The sequence below is a fragment of the Trypanosoma grayi genome, assembly GCF_000691245.1.
Source record: "Trypanosoma grayi strain ANR4 Tgr_135_V1, whole genome shotgun sequence".
Lineage (NCBI taxonomy): Eukaryota > Euglenozoa > Kinetoplastea > Trypanosomatida > Trypanosomatidae > Trypanosoma > Trypanosoma grayi.
The window spans coordinates 7,847-29,315 of NW_008825754.1; the positions used below are offsets into that span (position 1 = coordinate 7,847).

A 21,469-nucleotide genomic window follows, 5' to 3' on the forward strand; every position below is an offset into this window, starting at 1 on the left:
AAAAAAAAAAACAAGACAAAAACGAAGGAAGGCAATGACATGACGGGCAGTCATAGTGAGGGCAAAAAAAAAAAGAAGTCCATGAAGACCAAGCGACGTACAATACGCACTTCATCACTAAAGCATACATCGCCACTATGGGCGTAGCTAAAAACAAAAACAATACAACCACATACAATATCCAAAACGGAAGGGATACGTTGGGAAAGCTACTGTATTGAGACACACATTGACCAGTGAATGTATGAAAAATGGAGGTGTATGTGTGATGCCGAGTGAAATGACCCGTAACATCTTGTATGAGCTTGCTTTTTTTTTCCCCTTCTGTATGAATTACTACAAATTCAGGCCTTTTGGACTCGCATAAACATACTTCTTTNTTTTTTTTTCCCCTTCTGTATGAATTACTACAAATTCAGGCCTTTTGGACTCGCATAAACATACTTCTTTTCCAGTGTCTGGATGAGTGCATCGTCTTTGCGGTGGCGCTGATCACACGCCTCATCAAAGCGCTCCAGCGCAAGCGCCTCGTCGTCCACGTTTTTCGGAACAGAAGCCCCATGTTTATTTGGCGTCGCATGGCGGCCCTTTGTGCGACCACAGTAGGGGTTTCGTTTTGACCGTGAACTGGTGGTGCTGACGGTGTTTCCCCCACGCGACTTTGATTTTCTTTCCCGCGTGCTCCCTCCTTGGGTCAGCTGTCCCTGACTCTCCACCGGGTGCAGAACGTACTCCTCGGTTGGGTACACGTTGCTACTCCCACTGTTCACGTTGATTTTGTTGGCTTCGCAGTTGCCGTTGTTCTTTTTCCTCTTGCTGTGTTCGCCCTCCCATGAAACCTCCTCGCCGCAACTCTTTTTGCGTGCGGCCGGCAACTCCGCCGTGTTGGTGGCGCTGCTAGAGAGTTTGCGGTGCGCCTTGGAAGACAGTAAGGCGCCCGGGCGGCCCGCCTTTCTCTGCATATCGGCGAGGAACAGCAGCTCGTACAGACGCATAGGACGCACCTCACCCGTCATATGACCTTCCTCTTGATTCTCCAAGGCCTTGATAAGAATATGTCGCGCCTCGCTGCTCCTCGGTGACGGTGACGCCCCTTTCAACACCCGCTCAGCAATCGCCGCGATTTTCTCGCTATCCTCCAGTGACACAAAGTTATCATATGCGAAGACGCGATCCCGCAATTTGTCTCCATATTGCAAAAAACACGGAAAACTCAGTTCTTTTTTACCCTCGCACGATTCCTTGAGAAAATCATACGCCTCGTACGGCGCCACACCGGGTGGGGTACATAGAAGAAAGTGCTCATGCAACATTTCCGGTGTGATGAAGGTCGTACGCATGGCGAGCACTTCAAAAAGCAATTCAGCATTCTTCAGAATGACCGAATCCTTATCCCCCCTATCATAATGCGCCAATGCGGATGCAAAGTCCACCCGACGCAATGCCTCAACCAAACCTCTTTTATACTGTGTACTAGGTGAACAACCCGCATCTTTGTCTCTTTGGAAACCAGAAAAATCGTCGTACATGTGACGCTGGTAAGGCGTTTTCTTGGCATCCGTGACACTCTTTCCATTGTATAAAAAGTCGTACTTATTCTTTACATGTACATTGATGCGCGGCAACTTCTCTTTCGGTGATGCATCAACCTGGCTGCGGTGGCTATTCCAGTCCGGGCGCGCGTGCGAGGGCTGAACTTCGCGCGACACCTCCATTTTCTTTGGCGGAGGTGGGGCACTCTCCTCCGTGAGGCTGTAGCTCCTGCGGTACGCGGTCGGCGTCTCCGATACCGAGTTGCTGTGCACACCAGACCTGCTGTTGCGGTGCACAGAGTTCCTGCTGGAGCTGTTGCCGCATCCCACCGAGCCGTTGGAGTGCTGACACCCGACGGAGGGCGGGTGCCGCGGAATTGGCAGCTCAAGGCTCGTCCTGGACGGGATTGACACACTGTTGTTCGCCTGCTCCTGATGTTCAGCGACCTCCATGTCAACTTTCCCCGTGCTTCACAGGAACGGCTCTACCAATCTTTGTTGTTTTGTGTAATCGCAATTGGTTACCTTCACAGGTAACGTATCTTAAAAAAAAAAACACGTCTTTGGTACAGGCTAATGCAGTAAAAAAAGAAAAAAAGAAAATCAGGAGTGCTTAGAGGAAAGTGTAGTCCATGGTAACACCCCCACACGAAAAGAGAAAAAAAAAAGAACAGTGCACACGACACGGCAACAACGATCATGAAGGCAAATGAAAGTTAGGTACTTCGGCCACTTTAGGCGCTCATTTCCCTCCCCACCAATGTTTTATTCTCACAGCCTCACCGCATCACACAGTAACTTCTTCCGAGTCAATCAATCACCGATACCACCGTTGACTTCAAATGCATGCCAAGAGCATCTATGTCCTTTTACCGCCTTCTGTATTTCCTCTCCCGTATGATTGTGTGTGTGTGTCTGCGTGCAAAAACTGTCGCTACGTCATACGGCGCAAACCGCAGCCCCCAAGTCAAGTAGCTGCAAAAGGTCGTCTCCACCGTCCGATAGGCACTTTTCAACGTCACACATCTTCAATGCGATGGCCCCCCGCTGCGCGGAGCCTAACGGGCAGACGGCGCTCACAATGTATTGCTGCAGCTGCGAGAGAATCTGGCCGGCCGGGTATCCTTGCGCGACGAGTTCCTTCGTCATGACACACATGTCATCAAAACTCTTCGAGACTAGCGCCGCAATGTAGCGCTGCATCGTGTCCACCGGCACACTACCAGAGACCGCAACAAAATCTTCATCTGCGAGATCATTCCCGTGCGCCTTCTGCGCATACTGCAGACACATAATTGCAGACCGAAGGTCCCCGCCACTTACACGGTCCAACGCCTCCAACGAAGAGTCAGAAAGCTTCAGCTGCTCCATCTGGGCTATTTCGCGAATACGGTCATGCAGCGCGTGCCTCACCAAGGGTTTAAAGCGGTACTTGGCACACCGGCTCGCTATGGGATCAATGATGCGACTGACGTAGTTGCATAGAATACAGAAACGCGTGACGTCACTAAAGTCCTCCATCATGCGACGCAGAGCCGCCTGCGCATCTGGCAGCAACGCATCCGCCTCATCAAGGATGATGAGCTTAAAAGATGGGACAGGGTACACTTTCCCGTCTGATTGCACCTTCTGCCCAACATTCCCGACCGCCATCTGCGCGAACACCTTCACTTTCTCGCGTATTACTTGGATGCCGCGATCGTCACTCGCGTTTAGCTCTCGCACACGGCTGTGCACGTAGTCGGGCCCGAAGAGTTCCTGCGCAACAGCAAGGATGGCGGTCGTCTTCCCCGTGCCAGGCGGGCCATGGAAGAGGAAGTGCGGCATGCTTGCCCCTTTCTGCAGGCTGGCCCGCAGCGCCTGCACCGCCTCCTCCTGCGACTTCACCTCGTCGAGTGTCTTTGGTCGGTACTTCTCTACCCACGGCTTCGCATCACGGCTTTGCTCGACGCGCGGCTTCTTGACTGGGGGGTTGTACGTCATCGCCTCGCTCTCACACTCGTTTTCCCTCTTATGTGTATACCCTATCCCTACGCTACACCGTGTCTCCTTCCAACTCTGAACAAAATAGGCAACAAGGAAGCAATAAAGTCAAGAATGGCAACAATCAGGCCAGCGCAGTTGGGTGGATGAACATAAGTTGCTCAACTGGATATATCGTTTAGTCAAGAGATTCGAAGTTTCCCCTCTAAATTTAATTTGATGACTGACGTCTAGGCCTTTCATATCCTCCCGCCATGCTTCACGTATTGCTTCTTTTTTCTGCTTACTCGTAGAACGTACACCTTCACCTTCCCATTTCCTCGTCCTGTTCCCTTCCCTTTCCCTCCTCCCAACAAGCTGCCATGCATGGGGGGAATGATTCTATGCTTTGGAGTACTGCGGTACCAACGAAAAAAAAAATGCATCACAGAGAAGGTCACCCTACAAGAATCAATGAACAACACTAAACGCTGGCTGTCTGGTTCTGGTGTTAGTTTCGTGACAATGAGCGTGAAGCGGCGTCCTGAATTTTCCGACGCAGTGAAGCACTTAACTTTACCGTGTTCTCTTCATGCTGCTTGTAAGGCCTTGGCTCGATGATATCCTCCTGATGAGGAGGCTGCATGCGATTGTTGTAGCGCCCATTGGTGGTGGTGCTGCTGCTACTACAATTGCCCCACGTGGTGTTTGGGGACGAACTCATTTGCCTTGACTCGTGTTGAGCTTTGCACACACCGAGAACAGGGAGAGTATCGTAATTACTTCCAGTCGGCGACATCTGGCCATCGTGCTTCGCTTCTGCCATCGATGAAGAGGCAGTGGTACTGAAGTGTGTGGTGCTGCACGCTGAGCTGGAGGCAGTTGAAAGCCGCTTCTCCACACTAGCACCAAATATTGCGGTTTCGAATACATCCACGTCACCAAGTATCGCTTTGAGCTCTATTGCCTCCTGACGAATAAGTGTCTCCGTCTTGGGGCTCCCCACAGCGACGGGTGTGTTAGTGAAGTGCGCAATGGATATACAGAGTGCTCGCGCCATCTTCCTACACGCGGTGTCGCCGATATCTGTGTACTTCGCAGCCACAACAGCGAGTCCATGTAACACCACACACACGTCACCACGCGACGCAACGACGCCAAGGGCTAAATAGCCAAGGCACCGGCGCCGCAGCTCAGGGTGGGCACCGGCCTCCAGACCCTCTAAAATACTCTTTAGCGCCGCCGCGTTTCCGCTGCTGCCAACAACGATAGCGCGCAGTGCCGTGTCCGTGGCGTGCGCAATGGCCGAGACGGTAACAAACACACCACGCACTAGGACAGTGCACCACTTGGCGATGGCTATTTTCAGCGGCCCGTCGAGGTAGAAGGCTGCGGGGGTTCTTTCTGAGATGGTAATAATTACACTGCATGCCTGTCGGCAAATAGCAGACCGTTTTTCTCCAGCACAAACACACAGGGGCCCAGAAAGGCTTGACACAAGCTGGGAAATATGATTGCAAAATTTATCCTCCGCTATAGTACTGAGCCAGTGATCGATTGTCCGCAACGCGCTTAGGCGCTCCCCTGCTGCTTCTGTAGTAGACTCAGACACCTGCGCGAGTCGGCACACTTCGCCATCCAGATGCGCGTCAGTTGGCAGGGAAGGCATTGTATCTGCTGCCCTGTTTTCGGAAGATCCACGGGACCCAGAAGGGACGCCTCGGCCCAACAGTGCCAACAGTGATGCCTCATCCTCCACCATGTATAACTTGAACATCATCTCCGGGGACTTGCCCGAAGCGAAATTAATGAAGTCAAGGTATTCAAGAAACTGCTGCAGCGCACGCTCGGCGGTGGCAAAATCATTCCCATCTTCAATCTTAATGCGCAGAAGTGTGCGGGTTGTCTTGCTAAACGCCACCATCGCATCGAGTTTGGCACCAGGGAGAGTCTCTTGGAGACGTGGCTCCAATTCAATTGCCGTTGAACGTGCCAGTACTTTTGCCTGGTGCATCGGCACCGCTCCATCCCGCCGCTGCCGGTCGAAGCTGACAACGCCACCCATACCAATGTGCATGAGACATTGAAAGACCGTCTCTGGCGAACTATTGAGTGAAGCTGCCGTGCACCTCACGGTGTGGAAGAAATTTGACACCTCCTTCATCGTCGCGTAGGTTTCCTTCAGTTGCGTGGGTGTGGTGGGAGGTCGGCGGAGCGTCCCGTGAAGCTCCATCTGGCGCTGAAGTAATACAACAGTCTCCATGTTTCCCACAATACATCTGCAGAGATGCGCATGAGAAAGCGAAGCAGCCAAAGCAAAAAAAAAAAAGAAATGCGCGAATGGAGGCAGGGAAAGACGTGAATCTACCACTACATTGGAACATTATGCAGAACACACGTTGCGCGCCAAGTGTCGATTGTCCATAAAAAAAAAAGGAACCCAAAATGCTGCCCATATTGAAACTTCCAACCTTTAAACAGGGCGACCCACGACACACAGACACACACAACCAGATCGCGGTCATGTCGGCATCAACATTGGGACCACATTTCGGCTTATCTGACCTTCGGGAACCGTTCAGGCGCATGCCACTCCGTCAGTCGTCGCGGCCACCCACTCGATGTCTTGCCAGCACCATTCATCTCCTCAGGGGAGGGGGAAACCATAACTTGAAGTGAACGCTGCAGGTAACCGACGGTGCCCTCGAGACATTCGCAAACAAGCTGCAACATAGAAAAGACAAAATCATAGCTTACCGCCACATCCGCATGCCACATCACAGGCCCCCACCCTATCGGGCGCACAATAACACACCAACAGGACCTTTAGAAGCTCAAAGTGGCACCACACTTCGTCCCTCCCCTCTTTCTGAGCGCACCGCGACAATGACCGTGTTGTGACACATTTGACGCGGCAACGAAATCCCACAGCAACAGGTCTTCTTTGAGCCACGAAAAAAAAAAAAGAAATAATAATATGCTTCCAGGTGACAGCCTCAATTCCTGTGAGTGACATTTCACTTCGTCTACAGTACAAGAGGACCGCGCTAAACGGTGTCGAGCCGCGTTGCATAGAAATGGTGGTAGTACTAGTAGTCGCCACTCCGCCATGTATATATATCATTCATTATGGCAATAAGCGCAGCAATGCGTGTTATGACACGTTCCGTGATGAACAGAAAACCATCTGACCATACGACTTGCAGATATCCTCAGATCCATGGAAGATCGGCAATAGTCGAAAAGGATGCCACACAGAAGACGTTGACCCTCTTCCAAATGATCATGTAGCCTTGCGCAGTTGCCGAAGCAAAAAAAAGGAAAGGGCCAAGGCGTCGGGGTGAGCTTTCATTCCGGCAGCATCAATCGCTGCCAACTGCAGGTACTCACGTTCATTTCCTGTTCCTCTGTTTTGTTTTCTGTTCTATTGCAACTCTTGGTGCCACATGCACCGCCCAACGACGCAATATAGACGATGCACATCTCTTTCAAGCGGCCTGCATGTCTTCATCTTCCATGCGTGTAGGAATGGGGTTCCCGGTCAGACTCAGCCATTTAAATGATGGGAGCTTGGCAACTGCGTGGTGCTGCACTTTATCATCATGAAGCAGGGACATGAATAACGGCAGAAGGTGAGAAGCAACCTGGTTGGAATCCGACACGAGGACACGTAGGTGCCGCTTACTGACCAGTTCGTGTAGAAGTGTCGCAACCGAATCATCAACAACATGCCACGAAGCGCATCTATGGTAGCAAAACATGCTCTCCGTCTTTTCAACAATCGCATCCATGACGCAGAGAGGCTCTTCAACGAGATCTGATGCGGGAACGAAATATACGGTACGCCTTTATTGTCTTTTCGCTTCTCACCAATTTCACCACCACGCGAATTGTCCACGAAACGCGACGCCGCACTAATGTCTGTGGAAAGTGGTCCGTGCAGCATTCTCTGCGACCTCCCGGTCGACCACAAGTCTTCACACCGGCTCCCTCACGGCCACTATCACCACATTACTTGGCTTGCCCATTGTCATTCTCTTTAGTGACATCGCCTTATCTCCTTTCAACTTATCGCATTGCTCATGATGCCTTATGGGCCCTACCAGGGTTGTTTTCCCACTTTTGCGCCGAAGTGTCCCACGCAATGTGTTGATCATCACCGTCCATTCCCCGACTCTCTCTCTTTCGTTCTGCAGCAGCGACACAACGCCACTGCGAACACCTGCCGTTTTGCACAGCTTCTCAAGTTACACGGCTATACCACGCAGCGACATGGACGGCGTATTACCGACTCTACAGAGGCGGCGAGGGCGAGCACAGCAAACGAAGAGAGACATGTACCTTTTGATTCATCTCCCGGATTAACTTCCCGCCCCTCTTCACCCTCCGCTACCCCAAGGGGAACAAAAGGCACACGCGCACTTCCACAAGCTCCAGTTTGGATGCGCACAAACAACAACAAATAACGGCGCCCTCAACCACGATTAAGGATGTACCGTTTCAATAAACAACTCATTGGATAAGAGCAGTGCTCCGGCGATGGCATCTCCTGCCAGAGTTACTTCGGAACTGTTACCATAACCGACAATTTGCACTTCTCCGAGTTTTAATCCCTGCCGCATCTGCGCCTCTTCTTTTGTGAGGAATGACAAATAAACGTCCTCCACTTCCTTCGGCGGTACAGAAGGGGGAAAGTCCACGAGACGCGGTGTCTCTCTCCTACCGTACTGCGCCCGCAGGAGGGCCTCCCGCATGACGTCCATGTCGATGGTCATAATTCTCTTCAGCCCAGCCTATCACAACAACTTTGGGAGAATGAAAAAGTCGAGAAGAGGCTGCGCAGTCTTCCAAGAGCGGCAGCAACAAAAGAAACAGAGCAAATCCAGATAAACAAGAAAATACAAACGTCGTTTCGTTCTTCTTTACATACATCAAAAATAAAAGAGCTTCAACATACATCTCCGCACCAGCATTGTCGCACGACCACGCCACAACCTGAAACTGGAGAAGGCCATACCGTAATCTATGCCGCGTTGGGTTCTATGAACAAAAGACCTCGGTCCTCTGTGCGTGTCACCAGCCCAGCATTGCCGCCCTCCTCTACTGGCTCGCCACCCTCACGGGACTCTGCAGCATCGCCACTCTCCAGTGTCTGCTGCCGCTCCTCCTTCGATGGCGGTGGCGGCCTCATCGCCTCCTCTACTTCCTCCCAAATATGCTCCCTTGAGCCGTCCGTTTTCAACCCCTTCGAATGCACTACTACTAGCTCAGCGTCTTCACCTTCAATGCCACAGTTGTAGAGCGTAGAAAAGTCTTCGAGGTTCTGCCGCCCAAGGTACAACCGAACAGTGTAGAATGTGCGACCTGTCAATTTTTCGTATCTTTCCTTGATAGCTTGAACGGTATCGTGATTCACGTCGCAATGAAGGAAGATAGTCAGGTTGTGACGCTTTAACCGCACATAATGCGGCGGGGTCACAACAGACATGAGTGACTTTAGCGGATATAGATTTCTGCCAGCTACAAAACCTAAGAGTAAGGAGGATAAAAGGAAACACACATGAGGGCCACATAATGGAAAATAATTACCACAGTTTTACATTTCGTAACAAAGAACTCTTTTTTTTTACGTATACGCCTGCACATATGTGTGTCGTGATACCTGCGTGCCATCACGAATAATCCTCATAGTCCCACCATTTGCGCTCTCTCTCTCTCTCCCTCCTCCTTTCTCTCTCTCTCTCTCTGCTACTCATTGTACTCTTGCTGCCGAACATACTTGGCGAAATTGCCATCTGCATCTCGCAACATCTTGTTCGACAACCGCCCTCGTTTTCGGTACGGGTTGCCCATGCCGACCACCACACGATTGACACCAGGCAACACCTCCTTCTCGCGCCCAATAGGCGCTGTGAGTTCGTACTTGAAGTCGCGGTGTACCTGGTGGATGGTCGGCGAGTACCGCAGCAACTCGTCAGGCGTGGGCGCATTCGTCAGGTGCTGTGCCCGTCGCATCCAGTGGCCCCGCATGGTGTGAATCCGGCCGGCGAAGTCACGCAGATTGAAGAACTTCTTGTCAATCATTTCCTTCCGCCGCTGCAGCACACGAATCGTCCCCTCACGATCCCCAATCTCGCGGAGCACCCGCTCGGCGCGCTCCATACACTGGTCTGCGATGGCGAAGGTGCGGTCGTAGTCAAACGGGCTGAAGTACACAAACTTGGCCTCGTAGTTGAGGTTAAAGCGTCGACCAAGACGCGGCAGCAGACGCAGCATCCTATGTGATTCGCCCAAGTTATGGAACATATTCATCACCTCCACCGCCTCTTCATACGCCTCTGCTGCCTCCCGCTTCGCATCCAAGGCCTCACGCGTCAGCCCGACCTCCAGTAGTGCCTCGCAGATGAGCTCGAGGGACGGCCGGCTCGACGCGTCCAGCATGCGCAGCGCGTCCTCAAGGTTTGCCCTACTGCTCTCAGCGCGGCCAACGTGGCGGAAGGCAGCTGACAGCTTCAACAGGATACCAACGCGTTGCGAATGGTTTTCGGGGTACGCTAGGGCGTACGCCTTGGCAACGACGCCGTAGTGCTCAAGTGCCTCCTGGAAGAGGCCACCCTCCATGTAGTAGTCGCCCTGCAGCTCCAGCTTCGCCACTTCACCCAGCGGCACGTACGGCCGCTCCACCACCGGGGCTGTATCACGCAGCTGACGCGCATCTGGCGCATGCATGACATCTGTGCTACCGGCGTCGCGCCACGAAACCCCACGCGTCTCTTCTTCTCCTACTTCGCCAGTACTCTTTGAGGTCTGACTCCTACTTGGCGGTGTCGTCGTTTTTTCTGTGGCCATTCCTTTCTTCAGTACTGTGCTGGCAGCAAAGCCAGCTGGTAGACGCTGTTTCGGCTGCACAAGCTGATTGGGGTACAACTCGCCGGGGTAGTAGGAGGTGTAGAGCCGCGTAACCCAGCGGCGCTGCTGCAACAGGGCAGCGGCGACGCCCGCGGCTCGGTGCTGCGACGCAAGGAGACGCTTACTCATAACCACTCTAAACAGTCGCCCGTTCGTCCCCCCAGAGGGCACGACCTTTCACTAAGGGAACGTTGAAGGTGTGGAGCGGGGAATGAAACAAGCTCCAAGCACACCGCCAAGGGAGATAGGGAGACAGAAACTAATAAACCGAGAGAGCCAAGTCGTACGCATGGGCGGCTGCCAACAACTCAACGTTGCGCTGAAGGCTGCGAAACACATGAAAGGTGTAAAGAGACGATGAAAACACCTTTTTAAAAAGAAAAAAAAACATACTTTCACATTTCTAGCGGCCTCCCGTTTTTGAAAAGGCAAAAACAAAGAGTTTCTACACAGAATTGCACTCAAACGCACACACATACACGCACTTTTCTTGCCCCCTCTCCTCGACCATTTACAATTTCATTCAACAGGCCGTCTTGGGGCATCCCCAAGAAGAGCAATTCGCCTCATCTCTCTTAGAAGCTGTCCGTGCTCATCTCCTGACGGTTCAGATCCTGATAGCCCCCGCGGACGTTGCCCTGGCGGAAGCTACTCTTCACCAGTGAGAAGTACTGAAGACCGGAGCGGAAAAAGCTATTGTGCGGAATCATCTCTGGGAACTCCACCATGCCCTTCAGGCGGTAGTTAACAGCTGACATAACAACCATGTATATAATGAAGACGAAAATCAGTAGAACAATAAATCCGAGGGCAGAATGTCCCTTGTTTTGATGTCCTAACTCCTTCTTCCCTGACTCGTTTGACGATGGCAGCACTGTCGGATTAGACGTAAACGAGGATGTGTGTTCACCTGGCGGTCCTGTCGTTGGAGCAGCACTATTCTCATTTACGTTATCTGTCCATAGGACACTGACTTGCACCATCAACGGGCTATGCATTGAAGTTGAGGGATCGAACATAAAATAAACCACGCCCTGACTCCATGGGAAGACCACTTCGCTGTTGTGCGTCTCGCCAAACTGAACGTCGGGCGAAGACATCACTTGGAAGCTCACTGCTGATGTCGCGAACGTGTTGGTGCGAAACAACACCATGAGACCCTTTGCGTCAGTGGGCGCCACAGATTTGAAGTACACCCTTGCAGAACCAGCCGCAGCTGGAAACCGGGTAGGAATGGGTGCCAGAAAGGAAGTACTAGCTGAAACGTCAATGTGGCACGTTGGACGGTTGGCGTGGTAGCTCCAGAAGCGAAACGGCACTGGACCATCGTTCCGCACGCGTTTAACCTCAACATTTATTTCTGTGCCTGCCTCCACGTTAGGGATAATCACAATGCCATCGTTGTTGGACGAAGTGGAGACTGTTGTACCTTCGCGAAGACGGTACGTAGCGTTCAGCTGCACCCACCGCTGCACAAGGTCGCCAATGTTGAGCGGAAAGGCACGCACAATAAGGACAATCGCCTCGTTCTCCGACGGAGTCACCGAAACGCCAATTCTGAAATGGTCATTGTGCTCACTGGCGAAGCCTCGAACCTCACTGCACATGGGCGTTGCGCTATTTTGGTTTCCATTAGCCTCACCCACCAGAAGAACGGCCACGGCGAACAGAAGGCCAACTACGTGGGTGGAGGGCCGAGCCATGCTTGAAATATAACTTGTGTTGGCCAAATACATGTAGAATGACACAAAACCAATGTTCCACTTGAGAACAAGAGTCTGCAACATGCAATCACACAGGCAGATATATATATATATATANATATATATATATACATACATCAGCATATATAAAAGCAATTACAACAAAATACTTCAAGGTAGTGTGGCCACGGGGTAGGACTCGTTTTTCTTCTTGGTGCTATATCGTCCGTCAGTGGACTTCAGAACGGTTGCCAAACATTCCCCTTCATGGCGAGTGAAGAATTGAGCAGACAGAAGGCAGCAAACACTTCGTGGAGAATGTCTGTTGTGCTTCTGCTGTTGCTTCACAAAGCAAGGAATTTAGGAGGGGCCCCCAAGGTACTGAAAACAAAAAGTAAAATGAAATAAAATAAGACATATATATATATATATATATATGACGAACATTCTTGATGAATGTCAGATCGCCCATTTCCCCTCCAATACTTGGTGGGGAGATTATGGAGCCTTCTTGAGTCGATGTGACTAGCGGCGGTAGTCATCATCGTTTTTGAGGTCATCCTCGGTAAGAGATTTAATCACCCGAAACTTATGGTTACCGCCAATACGAAACGAATTTTTTTTTTGTTTTCTCTGACGTTCTTCCGCATTACGGGTGGTGTTTTTCTCCTGGTTCCGTTTGCGTCCTCGGCCAGGCTTTTTTTCCCTTGACTTTGCTGCAGGAATGTGGACGCCTCGCAGAACGCCGGGCCCTTGCAGTGGCGCGTCGTGGCTCAGTGTGGCTTCCGGCTGAATCCTTGTGCAGCTATTGGATGCGCTGGAGACACCGAGGACCTTGGAGAGATCCTCGTCAGTGAAGCACGAGGACGGCATCAGCTGTTGCCCAACAGCATCGATCGCGAGGAAGAGGTCGTCCTCCTCCGAGTCAAGTTCGAAGAGCAGACTTTCACAAACTTGAAAGTCGGCCAGCGACTCCACCTTCTTGCTTCCGGAGAGTGAATCCCTGTAGCCATTTTCCATATTTCCTTTTTTTTTGTACTGGATTGTGTGTGTGTGTTTTTTATCTTCTGGTTTCTTGTCTTTGCCTGCTTCCCAAGTTCCGGAAGTTCCTTCGCTTCCCTACCCTGTTATCTCCCTCTTGGTGAGGGGCCGCGTGGGTTGGAAGTGTGTGTATATGCTTCACCTCGATGCTAACCGTTGTGCTTGGCGTGTGAGTCTGTCAAGACCATTGGAGGTGTGTGTCCACTTGGGGTCGCGTCCTGGCAGTGACAACACGCGGGCACGCTGTCAAACAGCAGGAGCGATGTTTGCAAATGTGCGTATACTCCTATGGGGGCGAATAAGAATGGAGCAAACGAAAAACAAAAGGAAGGTGACACACCAGAAAAGCAAATGAGCATGTGTGAGTTTGTACAAAATCCACCCTCCTGAAATACAACAAGAATAAGAAAAGAGAGAGGAATAGTGTGAAGGAGCAGGGCCACCGCAGCGAAGAAAGGTTGGCGAGCTCCTGCTAACTGCCCGGAACCCGTCTCCCCTGCGGATGAGCATTCAACACCCGTACCAACGCGGCGGCATCACGCTCGCAGCAGATACCCATCTGCTGCACGTCACACAGTCTGAGACCGGAGCGCAGCACCTCGCCATCAACAGCACCACGCACAAGCACCGCGCGGTAATCGTACTCGAGCTCCAGAAGCTCGAACCACTGGCAAGCCGCCTCAACTCCGCGCATAGTTTCGTTGTCACCGCCCACTGGGCATGCGGTGTTCAACAGGACATCGGTGGCGGAGAGCACCGCATGCACACGTCCCTCATCCACGTCGAGGGTAACGTATCTCCGCAACGTCTCCAGCAAAAGACGCAAGTCTTCGTGGTACAAGCGATCACCTCGAATGACACCATTTCGGATGCTACTTGTCAATTCCACGAAAAATTCCGGTGAAGATGGCAGGACAGTTGCGGCAATGAGGGTGCGGAGATATGCGTCCGTGAACACATCAGCTTGCCTCTCCCAGACTACTGCATCTGCACCTAGCAAAACAATCATCGCCGTGACATACTGATTTACTCGAGGCAGCCCCAACCCCTGGAGTGCTGGCGCGGTGTCAGTGCTTGTGCAGAGAGTTTCCTCAGCCCAGAGGAGGAAGGGGTCGCTGCAGCAGTGCTCCGCGCACTCCCATATATCTATTCCTTTCCAGCAACGACAGTATGGGAGAAGAACCTGCATCACAACTCACGATAGAAGAAGCTCGTTGCACCGAATCGCCGTAGCCCCATCACCCGTGAATACAATGCGCGACAAACGATGCTCCCCGGATCTGCCTTCTTGCAGAGCCTCACGTTGCCATGGCGCGATATTCTCGACATTAGCGATGCAAGACCCCAAGCACTCCGTCTTTAAAGAGACCCAAAGTACAAGATACAGTTTTAGAGTTGCCTCCATTTTCCATTCGCTCCCTGTAGTACACACAGCACTAAGCATGTTCAACAGTAAAAGNTACAATATACAGTTTTAGAGTTGCCTCCATTTTCCATTCGCTCCCTGTAGTACACACAGCACTAAGCATGTTCAACAGTAAAAGAAGAAGCGAATGACGAACCGCACTGGTGCGGTGCCCGTGCTCCTCCGCGTCTCTCCGCCCGCGCAGCAGCATGAGGGCCACCTCAGCGGCCGGCGCAGCGAATGCCTCCACAACGTCGCGGTTCTCAGGGTTTTGGGCCATGGGGGAAGGAGAAGTTACCCCGATGCGGGCGTGTGTCTGTGTCTCTGTATCTGTTGTTTGCCTGAGGGAGACAGAAAGGCCCGAGAAACAAGGCGGACGAAGAAAAGCACACGACGACAACAATAAAGCGAAGGAGAAGAAAAAAAAAAAAATGCACCACAAAAATATTTTCACATCGCGACCGGCAAACAAATAAGGAAGAGAGGGAGTTAAAACAACGAAAAAGGGAACAGACTGGAATAGGAAGAGATCCACTCTCGTTTCGCTTCTCATCTGGTGTGTGTGTGTGTGTGTGGGCCTCTCAGACGGACTCCTTCAAAGATGCCTCGATCGATGCGACCCGCATCTTCGATTGAGTGTAAAACGCCAGACCAAGTAGGGTCAGAAGCACCCCAGCAACTGTCTTAGCGGTCGCCTCCGATGAAAGAAACACGAAACCACCAACGAAGACCAGTGCAGTCTTCAAGTAGCCCACAACGTTCATTGAAAGTGGTGAAGTTTGACCAACAAAGAGAAAGAATGAGAAGTTGACACCAAACGCAAAGATACAAGAAAGTGCAATTGTCCAGACTGTCGTAAAGGTCACCTTGTACGCCATGAGGTTCCCAATTCCATCAATAGGAAGCGCAAACAATAGTATAAGGGCGCTAAGCGGGGCCTGATAAGTCAAAAGCTGCATTGGCGACACCCCCAGTTCTGTCTGTTTTGTTTTTCCCCAGATTGTATAGAGCGAGTTCGAAATAATTGCCAAAAATGCCCAGAGAGTCCCCATAGGATTCAAGTTCGTATCTGAATATACCGTGAAAGCAACGCCAAAACATATTGGTGCCAGAGAGATCAGCGTCCAGACATCCTCGCGCTTGTGGTAATAAACATGTTCGATCCACACAATGAGAGGTGTGCAGATAATCTTTGAGGTTTGGTACACGCTTACCGAGTTGGTGAGCAGAGACATGTTGTTGAACACCACGTAACCACAGAACGCCATGCTGATAGGCAGCACCTTCGGAATACTGAGGGACTTGATGCTGAAACAGCCCAGTCTCGCGAAAAGAAGACATCCGAGAAACGATACAACGAAGTGAATGACTGTGAGAAGAGTACCGAATCGGAAGTTGGCTTCTATGAACACCAGACGCTTATTAATGATGATCACCCCAACGCTGCTGACAATATTAAGAAGAAGGCTACTGTAAAGAGCGAAATTCAGCGGGGGCGACATCTTCGTGACGTATCCCTCGTCCTTTATATCGCCCATTTACTTATACTTTTGCCGTTTTTGTTCCCCCCTTTTTTTAACTCAATCCGTCTTATCTATGTGTGTGTGTGTGGGTGTGTGTGAGTGAGAGAGTTTGCAATTCACAGAAAGCAAAAACAAAGAGCAAAGGGGAAAAGAAGGACAGATGAGAGCCATTGCACGTGAGCTGGGACGTCAGAGCGCACACTTTAAGTAAGCGAATCCATTCACTTGCCCTTCTATTGTACTCGCACCGTCAGTAGCGACTGGACGCGGGGGGACTGCCGGCCGTTACGCTGCCGGGATGCTCATGCGATACGGAGCGGCTGATGTACGCCCTTTCCTCCTCGATTCTATCCTTCCAGCGCTTCCGCTCTTTCTCTACACATTGATCCAAGTCACGCAGCTTGCGCGCCAGTGTGGCGTTCTTCTCTTTGCACGCAGCCACATCGGCCATTGCACCTTCTAGTGTGGAGCGCATCTGTGCGAGTGCGTCCTGGCGCTGTCGCACGAGTTGCTTGAAGTGCAGTTCATTCTTCATGAACGCCTCAACCACCGCATTCGGGTCGTTAAGAAGTGAGCGGCTCGACGCGGCGTCTACGCTGGACTGCGCCTGCTGCTGTTGCTGCTGCTCCGCCACCGTCACCGCCGTCGCTGGGGTCGGGGCGCCCGCACGCCAGTGGCCGTGCTCCGCTGAGCGGCTCCGGCGTGAAGCCACCGATGGTTCGCGCGTGGCGCTGGCGTACATGTTCTTCAGCGTATCGCCGTAGTCAAGTGCGGCCGAGGTGAAGGACGACGGCGACTCCCTCGGGATTGCAGAAGGCTGTCGCGGCACGGAGGCCGTTGCTGGGCCTGGGGCTGCTGCCAAATTCGGTTGTGGTGGGCCACCGCTTTCGTCAAGCGGTTGCGCAGTCTCGCGCAGGTAGTTAAGGGGCACGAAACCCCGGCGCTGCCCGTCGTTGAGCACCTCGACTTTGATCCACCCTTCCTGGACATCGTTCTCGACGGCAACGACAACTTCCCCTTTCTTCACAGTAAGCTCAACAGTGTCTTGCGCGTCGAAGTTGTGCAGCACTCTAAAGCAGCGCATTGGTGGTAGATGTATGCTCCGGCCAGCTGCCGAACCGCACCCGTCCCCCCTTCCTTTCAGCATTCACGCCAATTACAGCGGACGGGGCGAAGAGGAATAAGAAAAAGAGAGCGGACAACAGAAAAACACGCATTTCAAGATGCACAACGAAGTACAGTACAAAAATTAAACAAACAAAAAAAGAACATGACACCCTACGTGTGGCAGTGCAAGCCTGCTGTCAGAAATAGAGGGTACAGTCCATCAAAGCAAATAGCAAAGAGGTATTGAAAATGCGCACAGCAGTCATTTACATTGATTGCTCCCAGGTATCACCGGATAGAGTTTCTCACCCCTTCCCCTCGCACAGGTAAACACACCAACACCGACACCAATAAATAGACACAGAGACACAAAGAGCAATCAAGAGGCAGTTCCGATCAAACACAACAGAACTTCCTAGCCTACTTGGAGAAGGGTCTGCTTCCTGATTTTTGTTGCACCAGCCACAAAAACCGTGGCTTACTCTTCACCTTGCCCAAGACACAGACGACATTCACAACCTGTGTATTGTACTTAAGCTAGTGTTGGCCGCCCGTTCACCAAGACCGCACCTTGCCTGGATCCGCTCGCGCCGTTCTTGTTTGTGCACCTCCAGGAGATGGCAGCGCTTGTCAAGCACGTGAAGATGCACCGCGGCGTTCTTCACCGCTGGGTCCGCCCAGTGGCGGAACTCCATCATCTGTAGACTGTTCGCGGGGTTTTGCGGCCTCGCACTGGGTGCCAGTGACCCTCTGGACGTTTGGTCTCCCTGCGGCGGGACTAAGCGCGGCAACAACCGCCTCCTCCAAGGGTCAGTGGCATTTTCCGCTAAACTGCCGATAAGCACGCGTCTCACTGGTACTTTGTCCTCCGCCAGAACGTTCTTATCTGCTGCAGCAGGGCGTTCCTTCTCTCTTTTTTCAATGATGTTGCGCGCGCTGTCGAGGATCTTGAAGCCTACTGTGTAGGGAAGCTCAAGAACGCTGAGGCGCTGGCTCCGCTCCAGCGCATCGAGGATCTTGGCGCAACTGCGACCCTCAAGACTCGTCCCACTCAACATAACTGTCTGCAGTGAAGGAATAATGCGTATCATTCTTGCAATATCCGGCACCGATGCGCTGGTGATGCCTGGGTTCTTTGAGAGGTCGAGGTACTTGAGCACCTTCCTGGCACACACAGCGTTGGCGATGAGCATGACGTCCACGTCATGAAGGTTACAGGAGGTGAGGGAGAGGTGCTCAATGGGAGTGCGTCCCTTGAGAATGGCGGCCAAAATCCCAATCGCATCTTCCGCCAGCTGGTTGTTGTTGAACACGAGCCTGCAGAAGCTGTCATTGTGATTAAGTGCATCGCGAAGATTTGTTAGGATCTCGCCATCCAGCTTACCTGTTGGGTTGTTGCTGAAGTCGATGGTACGCTTCTCAGCATTCACAATCATTTAGCCCTGCGGTGATGTCATCGTTGAGGAACGGACAAAAAAAAAAAACGGGAACGAGCTAGGGAGATACATAAACAGAACAAAATTCTACAACTGTTACGCTGATGCACTCCAGTACAAACATTACGAAGAAACACGGGCACACATACAGACATGCACAAACATTTATACACATATATATATATATATATGTATGTATAAACGCATATATGTCCAATAGAAGGTGAATAAGGGTATAACAGAAACACGAAGATAGGGCAGAGAAAAGCGCATGACCGCTTCCCTCTCTCTCCGACTCTCATTTACTTCACTCTCTGCGGCACTGCTGTATTGCTCGTCAGGTGTTCCAAATCCAACAGGGAGTTCAGCATACAGGGGAGAGAGAACGGGAGAGAGCAAACAGAAGCAGCAGGGAAGGTAAATAGCGGCGGAGAGGCGCTGAAACAGGGAAGAAAACACATAAAAGGACTCGCCAAAGCTATGTAGCCGTATTCCTCGTCTTTTGCACTCGAGCCAGAGCGCTCTATGCAGTGCGAAACGAGACAAAAAAAACAAGGAAAGCGACGACACACTACTTGGCTATCTACATAGAGCCCAACAAATCTCTCCGTATCTCTCTCAGTTGGAAACGTACCACAACCACACACACACACACACACACACACACAGACGGTTAACCACTTTCACATATATATAAACACACAACACATGCAACGAGTACGGTTCCACGAAGAAAAAAAAATCATTCGGCATCTGACTCCTCCTGGGACAGGTATTCCTCCAAGTGGAGTTCAGCAAATGTCTCAAAGGTGTCTGGCTCGTCTGAAATGCCTTCGCCATAATGCGCCTTGCCGTTATCGAACCCCGTCTCCAATTCGTCACTTTGTTCCTTTTCAATTTCATCGTCTTGAACCGCAATGTCGTGCTCCAACTCAGGTGGTGATTTCTCACGTGGCAGGAAGGTGCTGTTGTCGACCACCACCGGACCCCCGACGACACGGGCACCCCCCGACTGCCGACGGAGGAGTGAAAGTGGTGACACTTCATTGGTGAAGAGGCGCCACAGTCCATCCGCCTGCTGTTGTGTGATAATCTGCTCTTTCACAAACTGTAAAAGATGCTCATACTCAATTGAGACCGGCCGATTGGCATGCTCCAGAGGGAGACCAAAGGCAGTCTTTCGCGTCAAAACAGAAGCACACTTAAAGGACTCCTGTAGCGGTGGCAAGGGGCTTGGCGAGAGTGGGACATATGATGTCGACGCAACCTCAGACGGAGCACTGATGGCGCGAAAGGCTTCTTGCGTGAAAATACGACTCTTGGCAAAATTCTGCTTTTTCCCCAAGTGAAGGGCAGATGGGGACCTGACGCCTTTCTTTCCACCCGTGCCGGGAGAACCCAGCACTGGCGTCGACTCAACAGGTTGATCAGGTGCCGTCTCTGCTCTCCTTGGTCCCTCCTTGACCAACTTGTTCAGGTCTCGTTCTTTCTTTCTTGCATTCTTTAACTCTAATTTCAACTGCTTCACCTGCTCCTCCCAATTTCTTTCCTTTTCACGCATTTTCGCCATTGCAAAGTCGCGCGACTCCAGCTCCTTTTGTAACCTCTCCACCTTGTTCTCTGTGACTCTTGTCTGAACACTGCGGGGTGCCACAGCTCCGGGAGTGGGGCGGGCGCGTGTTTCATTCGACTTTCTACGTAGCGCAGGTGGTTGCTTTGGCTTCAGTGGCCGCGGAGTTCCTGGGCCCTGACCCTGGGCCACTAAATGCTCCAGTGTCGGCGAGCCATCAACTTCGAACGTTGGTGACACCCGTCCTGATGCCCGCCTTCCATTCGCCCCCTCGAGATGCTCTAACGGAGGCAGTGGACCTCCTGGGCGTTTCGGTGTTCGGGGAGAAATAGAGAATGGGGATCGTAATCCACCAGCAGGAACCCCGGTCCTCTGGGGGCTTAAAGGAAGCCGTTGCTGCTGCTGCTGTTGCTGGAACTGCTTCTTCACATCCTCCAGGTTGAAGTTACGCGGGAGACAGTTTGTCTGATACTCGGCCTCACCAGATGCATCCATAGGCGGAGGACTTCGTTGAGAAGACCTGCCTCGTGGTAAGAGCTCCCGAATACGCGGCGAGACGATGTTGCAAGCACCATTAATTTTGGCTTTATTACTCACTAAGTCGACAGGAAGGGATTTGGTATTGTACTCGGGCCGTTTGGGCGCTAAAGGGTTTGATTCTGACGTACTCATTGCAAAGTTTGGTGGAAGTGAGTTCGACTGGTAGAGGGGCCGTTGTTGAGCCGTAGGGCTTGCGGGCTTATTCTGCCCTGCCCTCTTTATTGATGTCGTCGTTGGATTTTCAATTATATCTGTATCTTCATCTCGCTGAACAAACTTACCATATCCATTTTCATAGCTGAAAGTGTACCGTTGCCCTACTCCATCATTTGCGGCACCAGAACCATTCTTTTTTTGAGAGGCTCCGCCTTGCTTGCGCTTTTTGGACTGCTCTATTTGCGTATCTAGTGCCTCCCGAAGTGCTCTCTGCTTCTGCTGCTTTTCTCGAGCCTCTCTCAACTTCTCTTCCGTAACTACGAGCGGCTTCGCATAGAGGATATGCTCGGACATTGGCATGTTAGCGGGTAAGAGAATAGACACCTTTGCACCGCCGCGTTCACAACCTCCAGGTGGAGATATATTCTGAGCAAGAGAAGGATGGGTGTGGGGGAGGAGGCGGGAGGAAGGAGTCCCTCACCCCCGCAGCCTTCGCCTCTACAAGCTCCGATTCGTACTTCCACGCCAAATGGGCCAAAAAAAGACTTCTTCCTTCCAGCCTCTGAGTGTGCTTGCCTAAAGAGA

General features: G+C 51.8%; 15 protein-coding genes across 15 annotated transcripts; all 15 read right to left on the bottom strand.

The window, feature by feature from the left end:
- Window positions 1–407: 407 nt before the first annotated feature.
- Window positions 408–1,985, bottom strand: DQ04_01351060 (hypothetical protein; the record flags this gene model as incomplete). Its single annotated transcript, XM_009310603.1, has 1 exon — window positions 408–1,985. The coding sequence occupies one exon, from the start codon at window positions 1,983–1,985 to the stop codon at window positions 408–410; it is 1,578 nt and encodes a 525-aa protein (XP_009308878.1).
- Window positions 1,986–2,471: 486 nt separating this feature from the next.
- DQ04_01351070 (putative replication factor C, subunit 2) lies at window positions 2,472–3,515 on the bottom strand (the record flags this gene model as incomplete). Its single annotated transcript, XM_009310604.1, has 1 exon — window positions 2,472–3,515. One exon carries the CDS (start codon window positions 3,513–3,515, stop codon window positions 2,472–2,474), a length of 1,044 nt encoding a protein of 347 aa, XP_009308879.1.
- A 490-nt stretch (window positions 3,516–4,005) lies between these two features.
- DQ04_01351080 (hypothetical protein) lies at window positions 4,006–5,757 on the bottom strand (the record flags this gene model as incomplete). The annotated part of the gene is made up of 1 exon (XM_009310605.1): window positions 4,006–5,757. The coding sequence occupies one exon, from the start codon at window positions 5,755–5,757 to the stop codon at window positions 4,006–4,008; it is 1,752 nt and encodes a 583-aa protein (XP_009308880.1).
- Window positions 5,758–6,050: 293 nt separating this feature from the next.
- Window positions 6,051–6,272, bottom strand: DQ04_01351090 (hypothetical protein; the record flags this gene model as incomplete). The annotated part of the gene is made up of 1 exon (XM_009310606.1): window positions 6,051–6,272. The coding sequence occupies one exon, from the start codon at window positions 6,270–6,272 to the stop codon at window positions 6,051–6,053; it is 222 nt and encodes a 73-aa protein (XP_009308881.1).
- A 710-nt stretch (window positions 6,273–6,982) lies between these two features.
- Window positions 6,983–7,285, bottom strand: DQ04_01351100 (hypothetical protein; the record flags this gene model as incomplete). The annotated part of the gene is made up of 1 exon (XM_009310607.1): window positions 6,983–7,285. The coding sequence occupies one exon, from the start codon at window positions 7,283–7,285 to the stop codon at window positions 6,983–6,985; it is 303 nt and encodes a 100-aa protein (XP_009308882.1).
- Window positions 7,286–7,978: 693 nt separating this feature from the next.
- On the bottom strand, window positions 7,979–8,269 carry DQ04_01351110 (hypothetical protein; the record flags this gene model as incomplete). The annotated part of the gene is made up of 1 exon (XM_009310608.1): window positions 7,979–8,269. The coding sequence occupies one exon, from the start codon at window positions 8,267–8,269 to the stop codon at window positions 7,979–7,981; it is 291 nt and encodes a 96-aa protein (XP_009308883.1).
- Window positions 8,270–8,517: 248 nt separating this feature from the next.
- Window positions 8,518–8,982, bottom strand: DQ04_01351120 (hypothetical protein; the record flags this gene model as incomplete). The annotated part of the gene is made up of 1 exon (XM_009310609.1): window positions 8,518–8,982. One exon carries the CDS (start codon window positions 8,980–8,982, stop codon window positions 8,518–8,520), a length of 465 nt encoding a protein of 154 aa, XP_009308884.1.
- A 260-nt stretch (window positions 8,983–9,242) lies between these two features.
- DQ04_01351130 (hypothetical protein) lies at window positions 9,243–10,532 on the bottom strand (the record flags this gene model as incomplete). The annotated part of the gene is made up of 1 exon (XM_009310610.1): window positions 9,243–10,532. The coding sequence occupies one exon, from the start codon at window positions 10,530–10,532 to the stop codon at window positions 9,243–9,245; it is 1,290 nt and encodes a 429-aa protein (XP_009308885.1).
- A 446-nt stretch (window positions 10,533–10,978) lies between these two features.
- On the bottom strand, window positions 10,979–12,190 carry DQ04_01351140 (hypothetical protein; the record flags this gene model as incomplete). Its single annotated transcript, XM_009310611.1, has 1 exon — window positions 10,979–12,190. One exon carries the CDS (start codon window positions 12,188–12,190, stop codon window positions 10,979–10,981), a length of 1,212 nt encoding a protein of 403 aa, XP_009308886.1.
- Window positions 12,191–12,631: 441 nt separating this feature from the next.
- On the bottom strand, window positions 12,632–13,126 carry DQ04_01351150 (hypothetical protein; the record flags this gene model as incomplete). Its single annotated transcript, XM_009310612.1, has 1 exon — window positions 12,632–13,126. One exon carries the CDS (start codon window positions 13,124–13,126, stop codon window positions 12,632–12,634), a length of 495 nt encoding a protein of 164 aa, XP_009308887.1.
- Window positions 13,127–13,619: 493 nt separating this feature from the next.
- Window positions 13,620–14,336, bottom strand: DQ04_01351160 (hypothetical protein; the record flags this gene model as incomplete). Its single annotated transcript, XM_009310613.1, has 1 exon — window positions 13,620–14,336. One exon carries the CDS (start codon window positions 14,334–14,336, stop codon window positions 13,620–13,622), a length of 717 nt encoding a protein of 238 aa, XP_009308888.1.
- Window positions 14,337–15,133: 797 nt separating this feature from the next.
- On the bottom strand, window positions 15,134–16,090 carry DQ04_01351170 (hypothetical protein; the record flags this gene model as incomplete). The annotated part of the gene is made up of 1 exon (XM_009310614.1): window positions 15,134–16,090. The coding sequence occupies one exon, from the start codon at window positions 16,088–16,090 to the stop codon at window positions 15,134–15,136; it is 957 nt and encodes a 318-aa protein (XP_009308889.1).
- Window positions 16,091–16,325: 235 nt separating this feature from the next.
- DQ04_01351180 (putative SH3 domain protein) lies at window positions 16,326–17,159 on the bottom strand (the record flags this gene model as incomplete). The annotated part of the gene is made up of 1 exon (XM_009310615.1): window positions 16,326–17,159. One exon carries the CDS (start codon window positions 17,157–17,159, stop codon window positions 16,326–16,328), a length of 834 nt encoding a protein of 277 aa, XP_009308890.1.
- A 535-nt stretch (window positions 17,160–17,694) lies between these two features.
- Window positions 17,695–18,618, bottom strand: DQ04_01351190 (hypothetical protein; the record flags this gene model as incomplete). Its single annotated transcript, XM_009310616.1, has 1 exon — window positions 17,695–18,618. The coding sequence occupies one exon, from the start codon at window positions 18,616–18,618 to the stop codon at window positions 17,695–17,697; it is 924 nt and encodes a 307-aa protein (XP_009308891.1).
- Window positions 18,619–19,360: 742 nt separating this feature from the next.
- Window positions 19,361–21,238, bottom strand: DQ04_01351200 (hypothetical protein; the record flags this gene model as incomplete). Its single annotated transcript, XM_009310617.1, has 1 exon — window positions 19,361–21,238. The coding sequence occupies one exon, from the start codon at window positions 21,236–21,238 to the stop codon at window positions 19,361–19,363; it is 1,878 nt and encodes a 625-aa protein (XP_009308892.1).
- Between the last annotated feature and the right edge of the window lie 231 nt (window positions 21,239–21,469).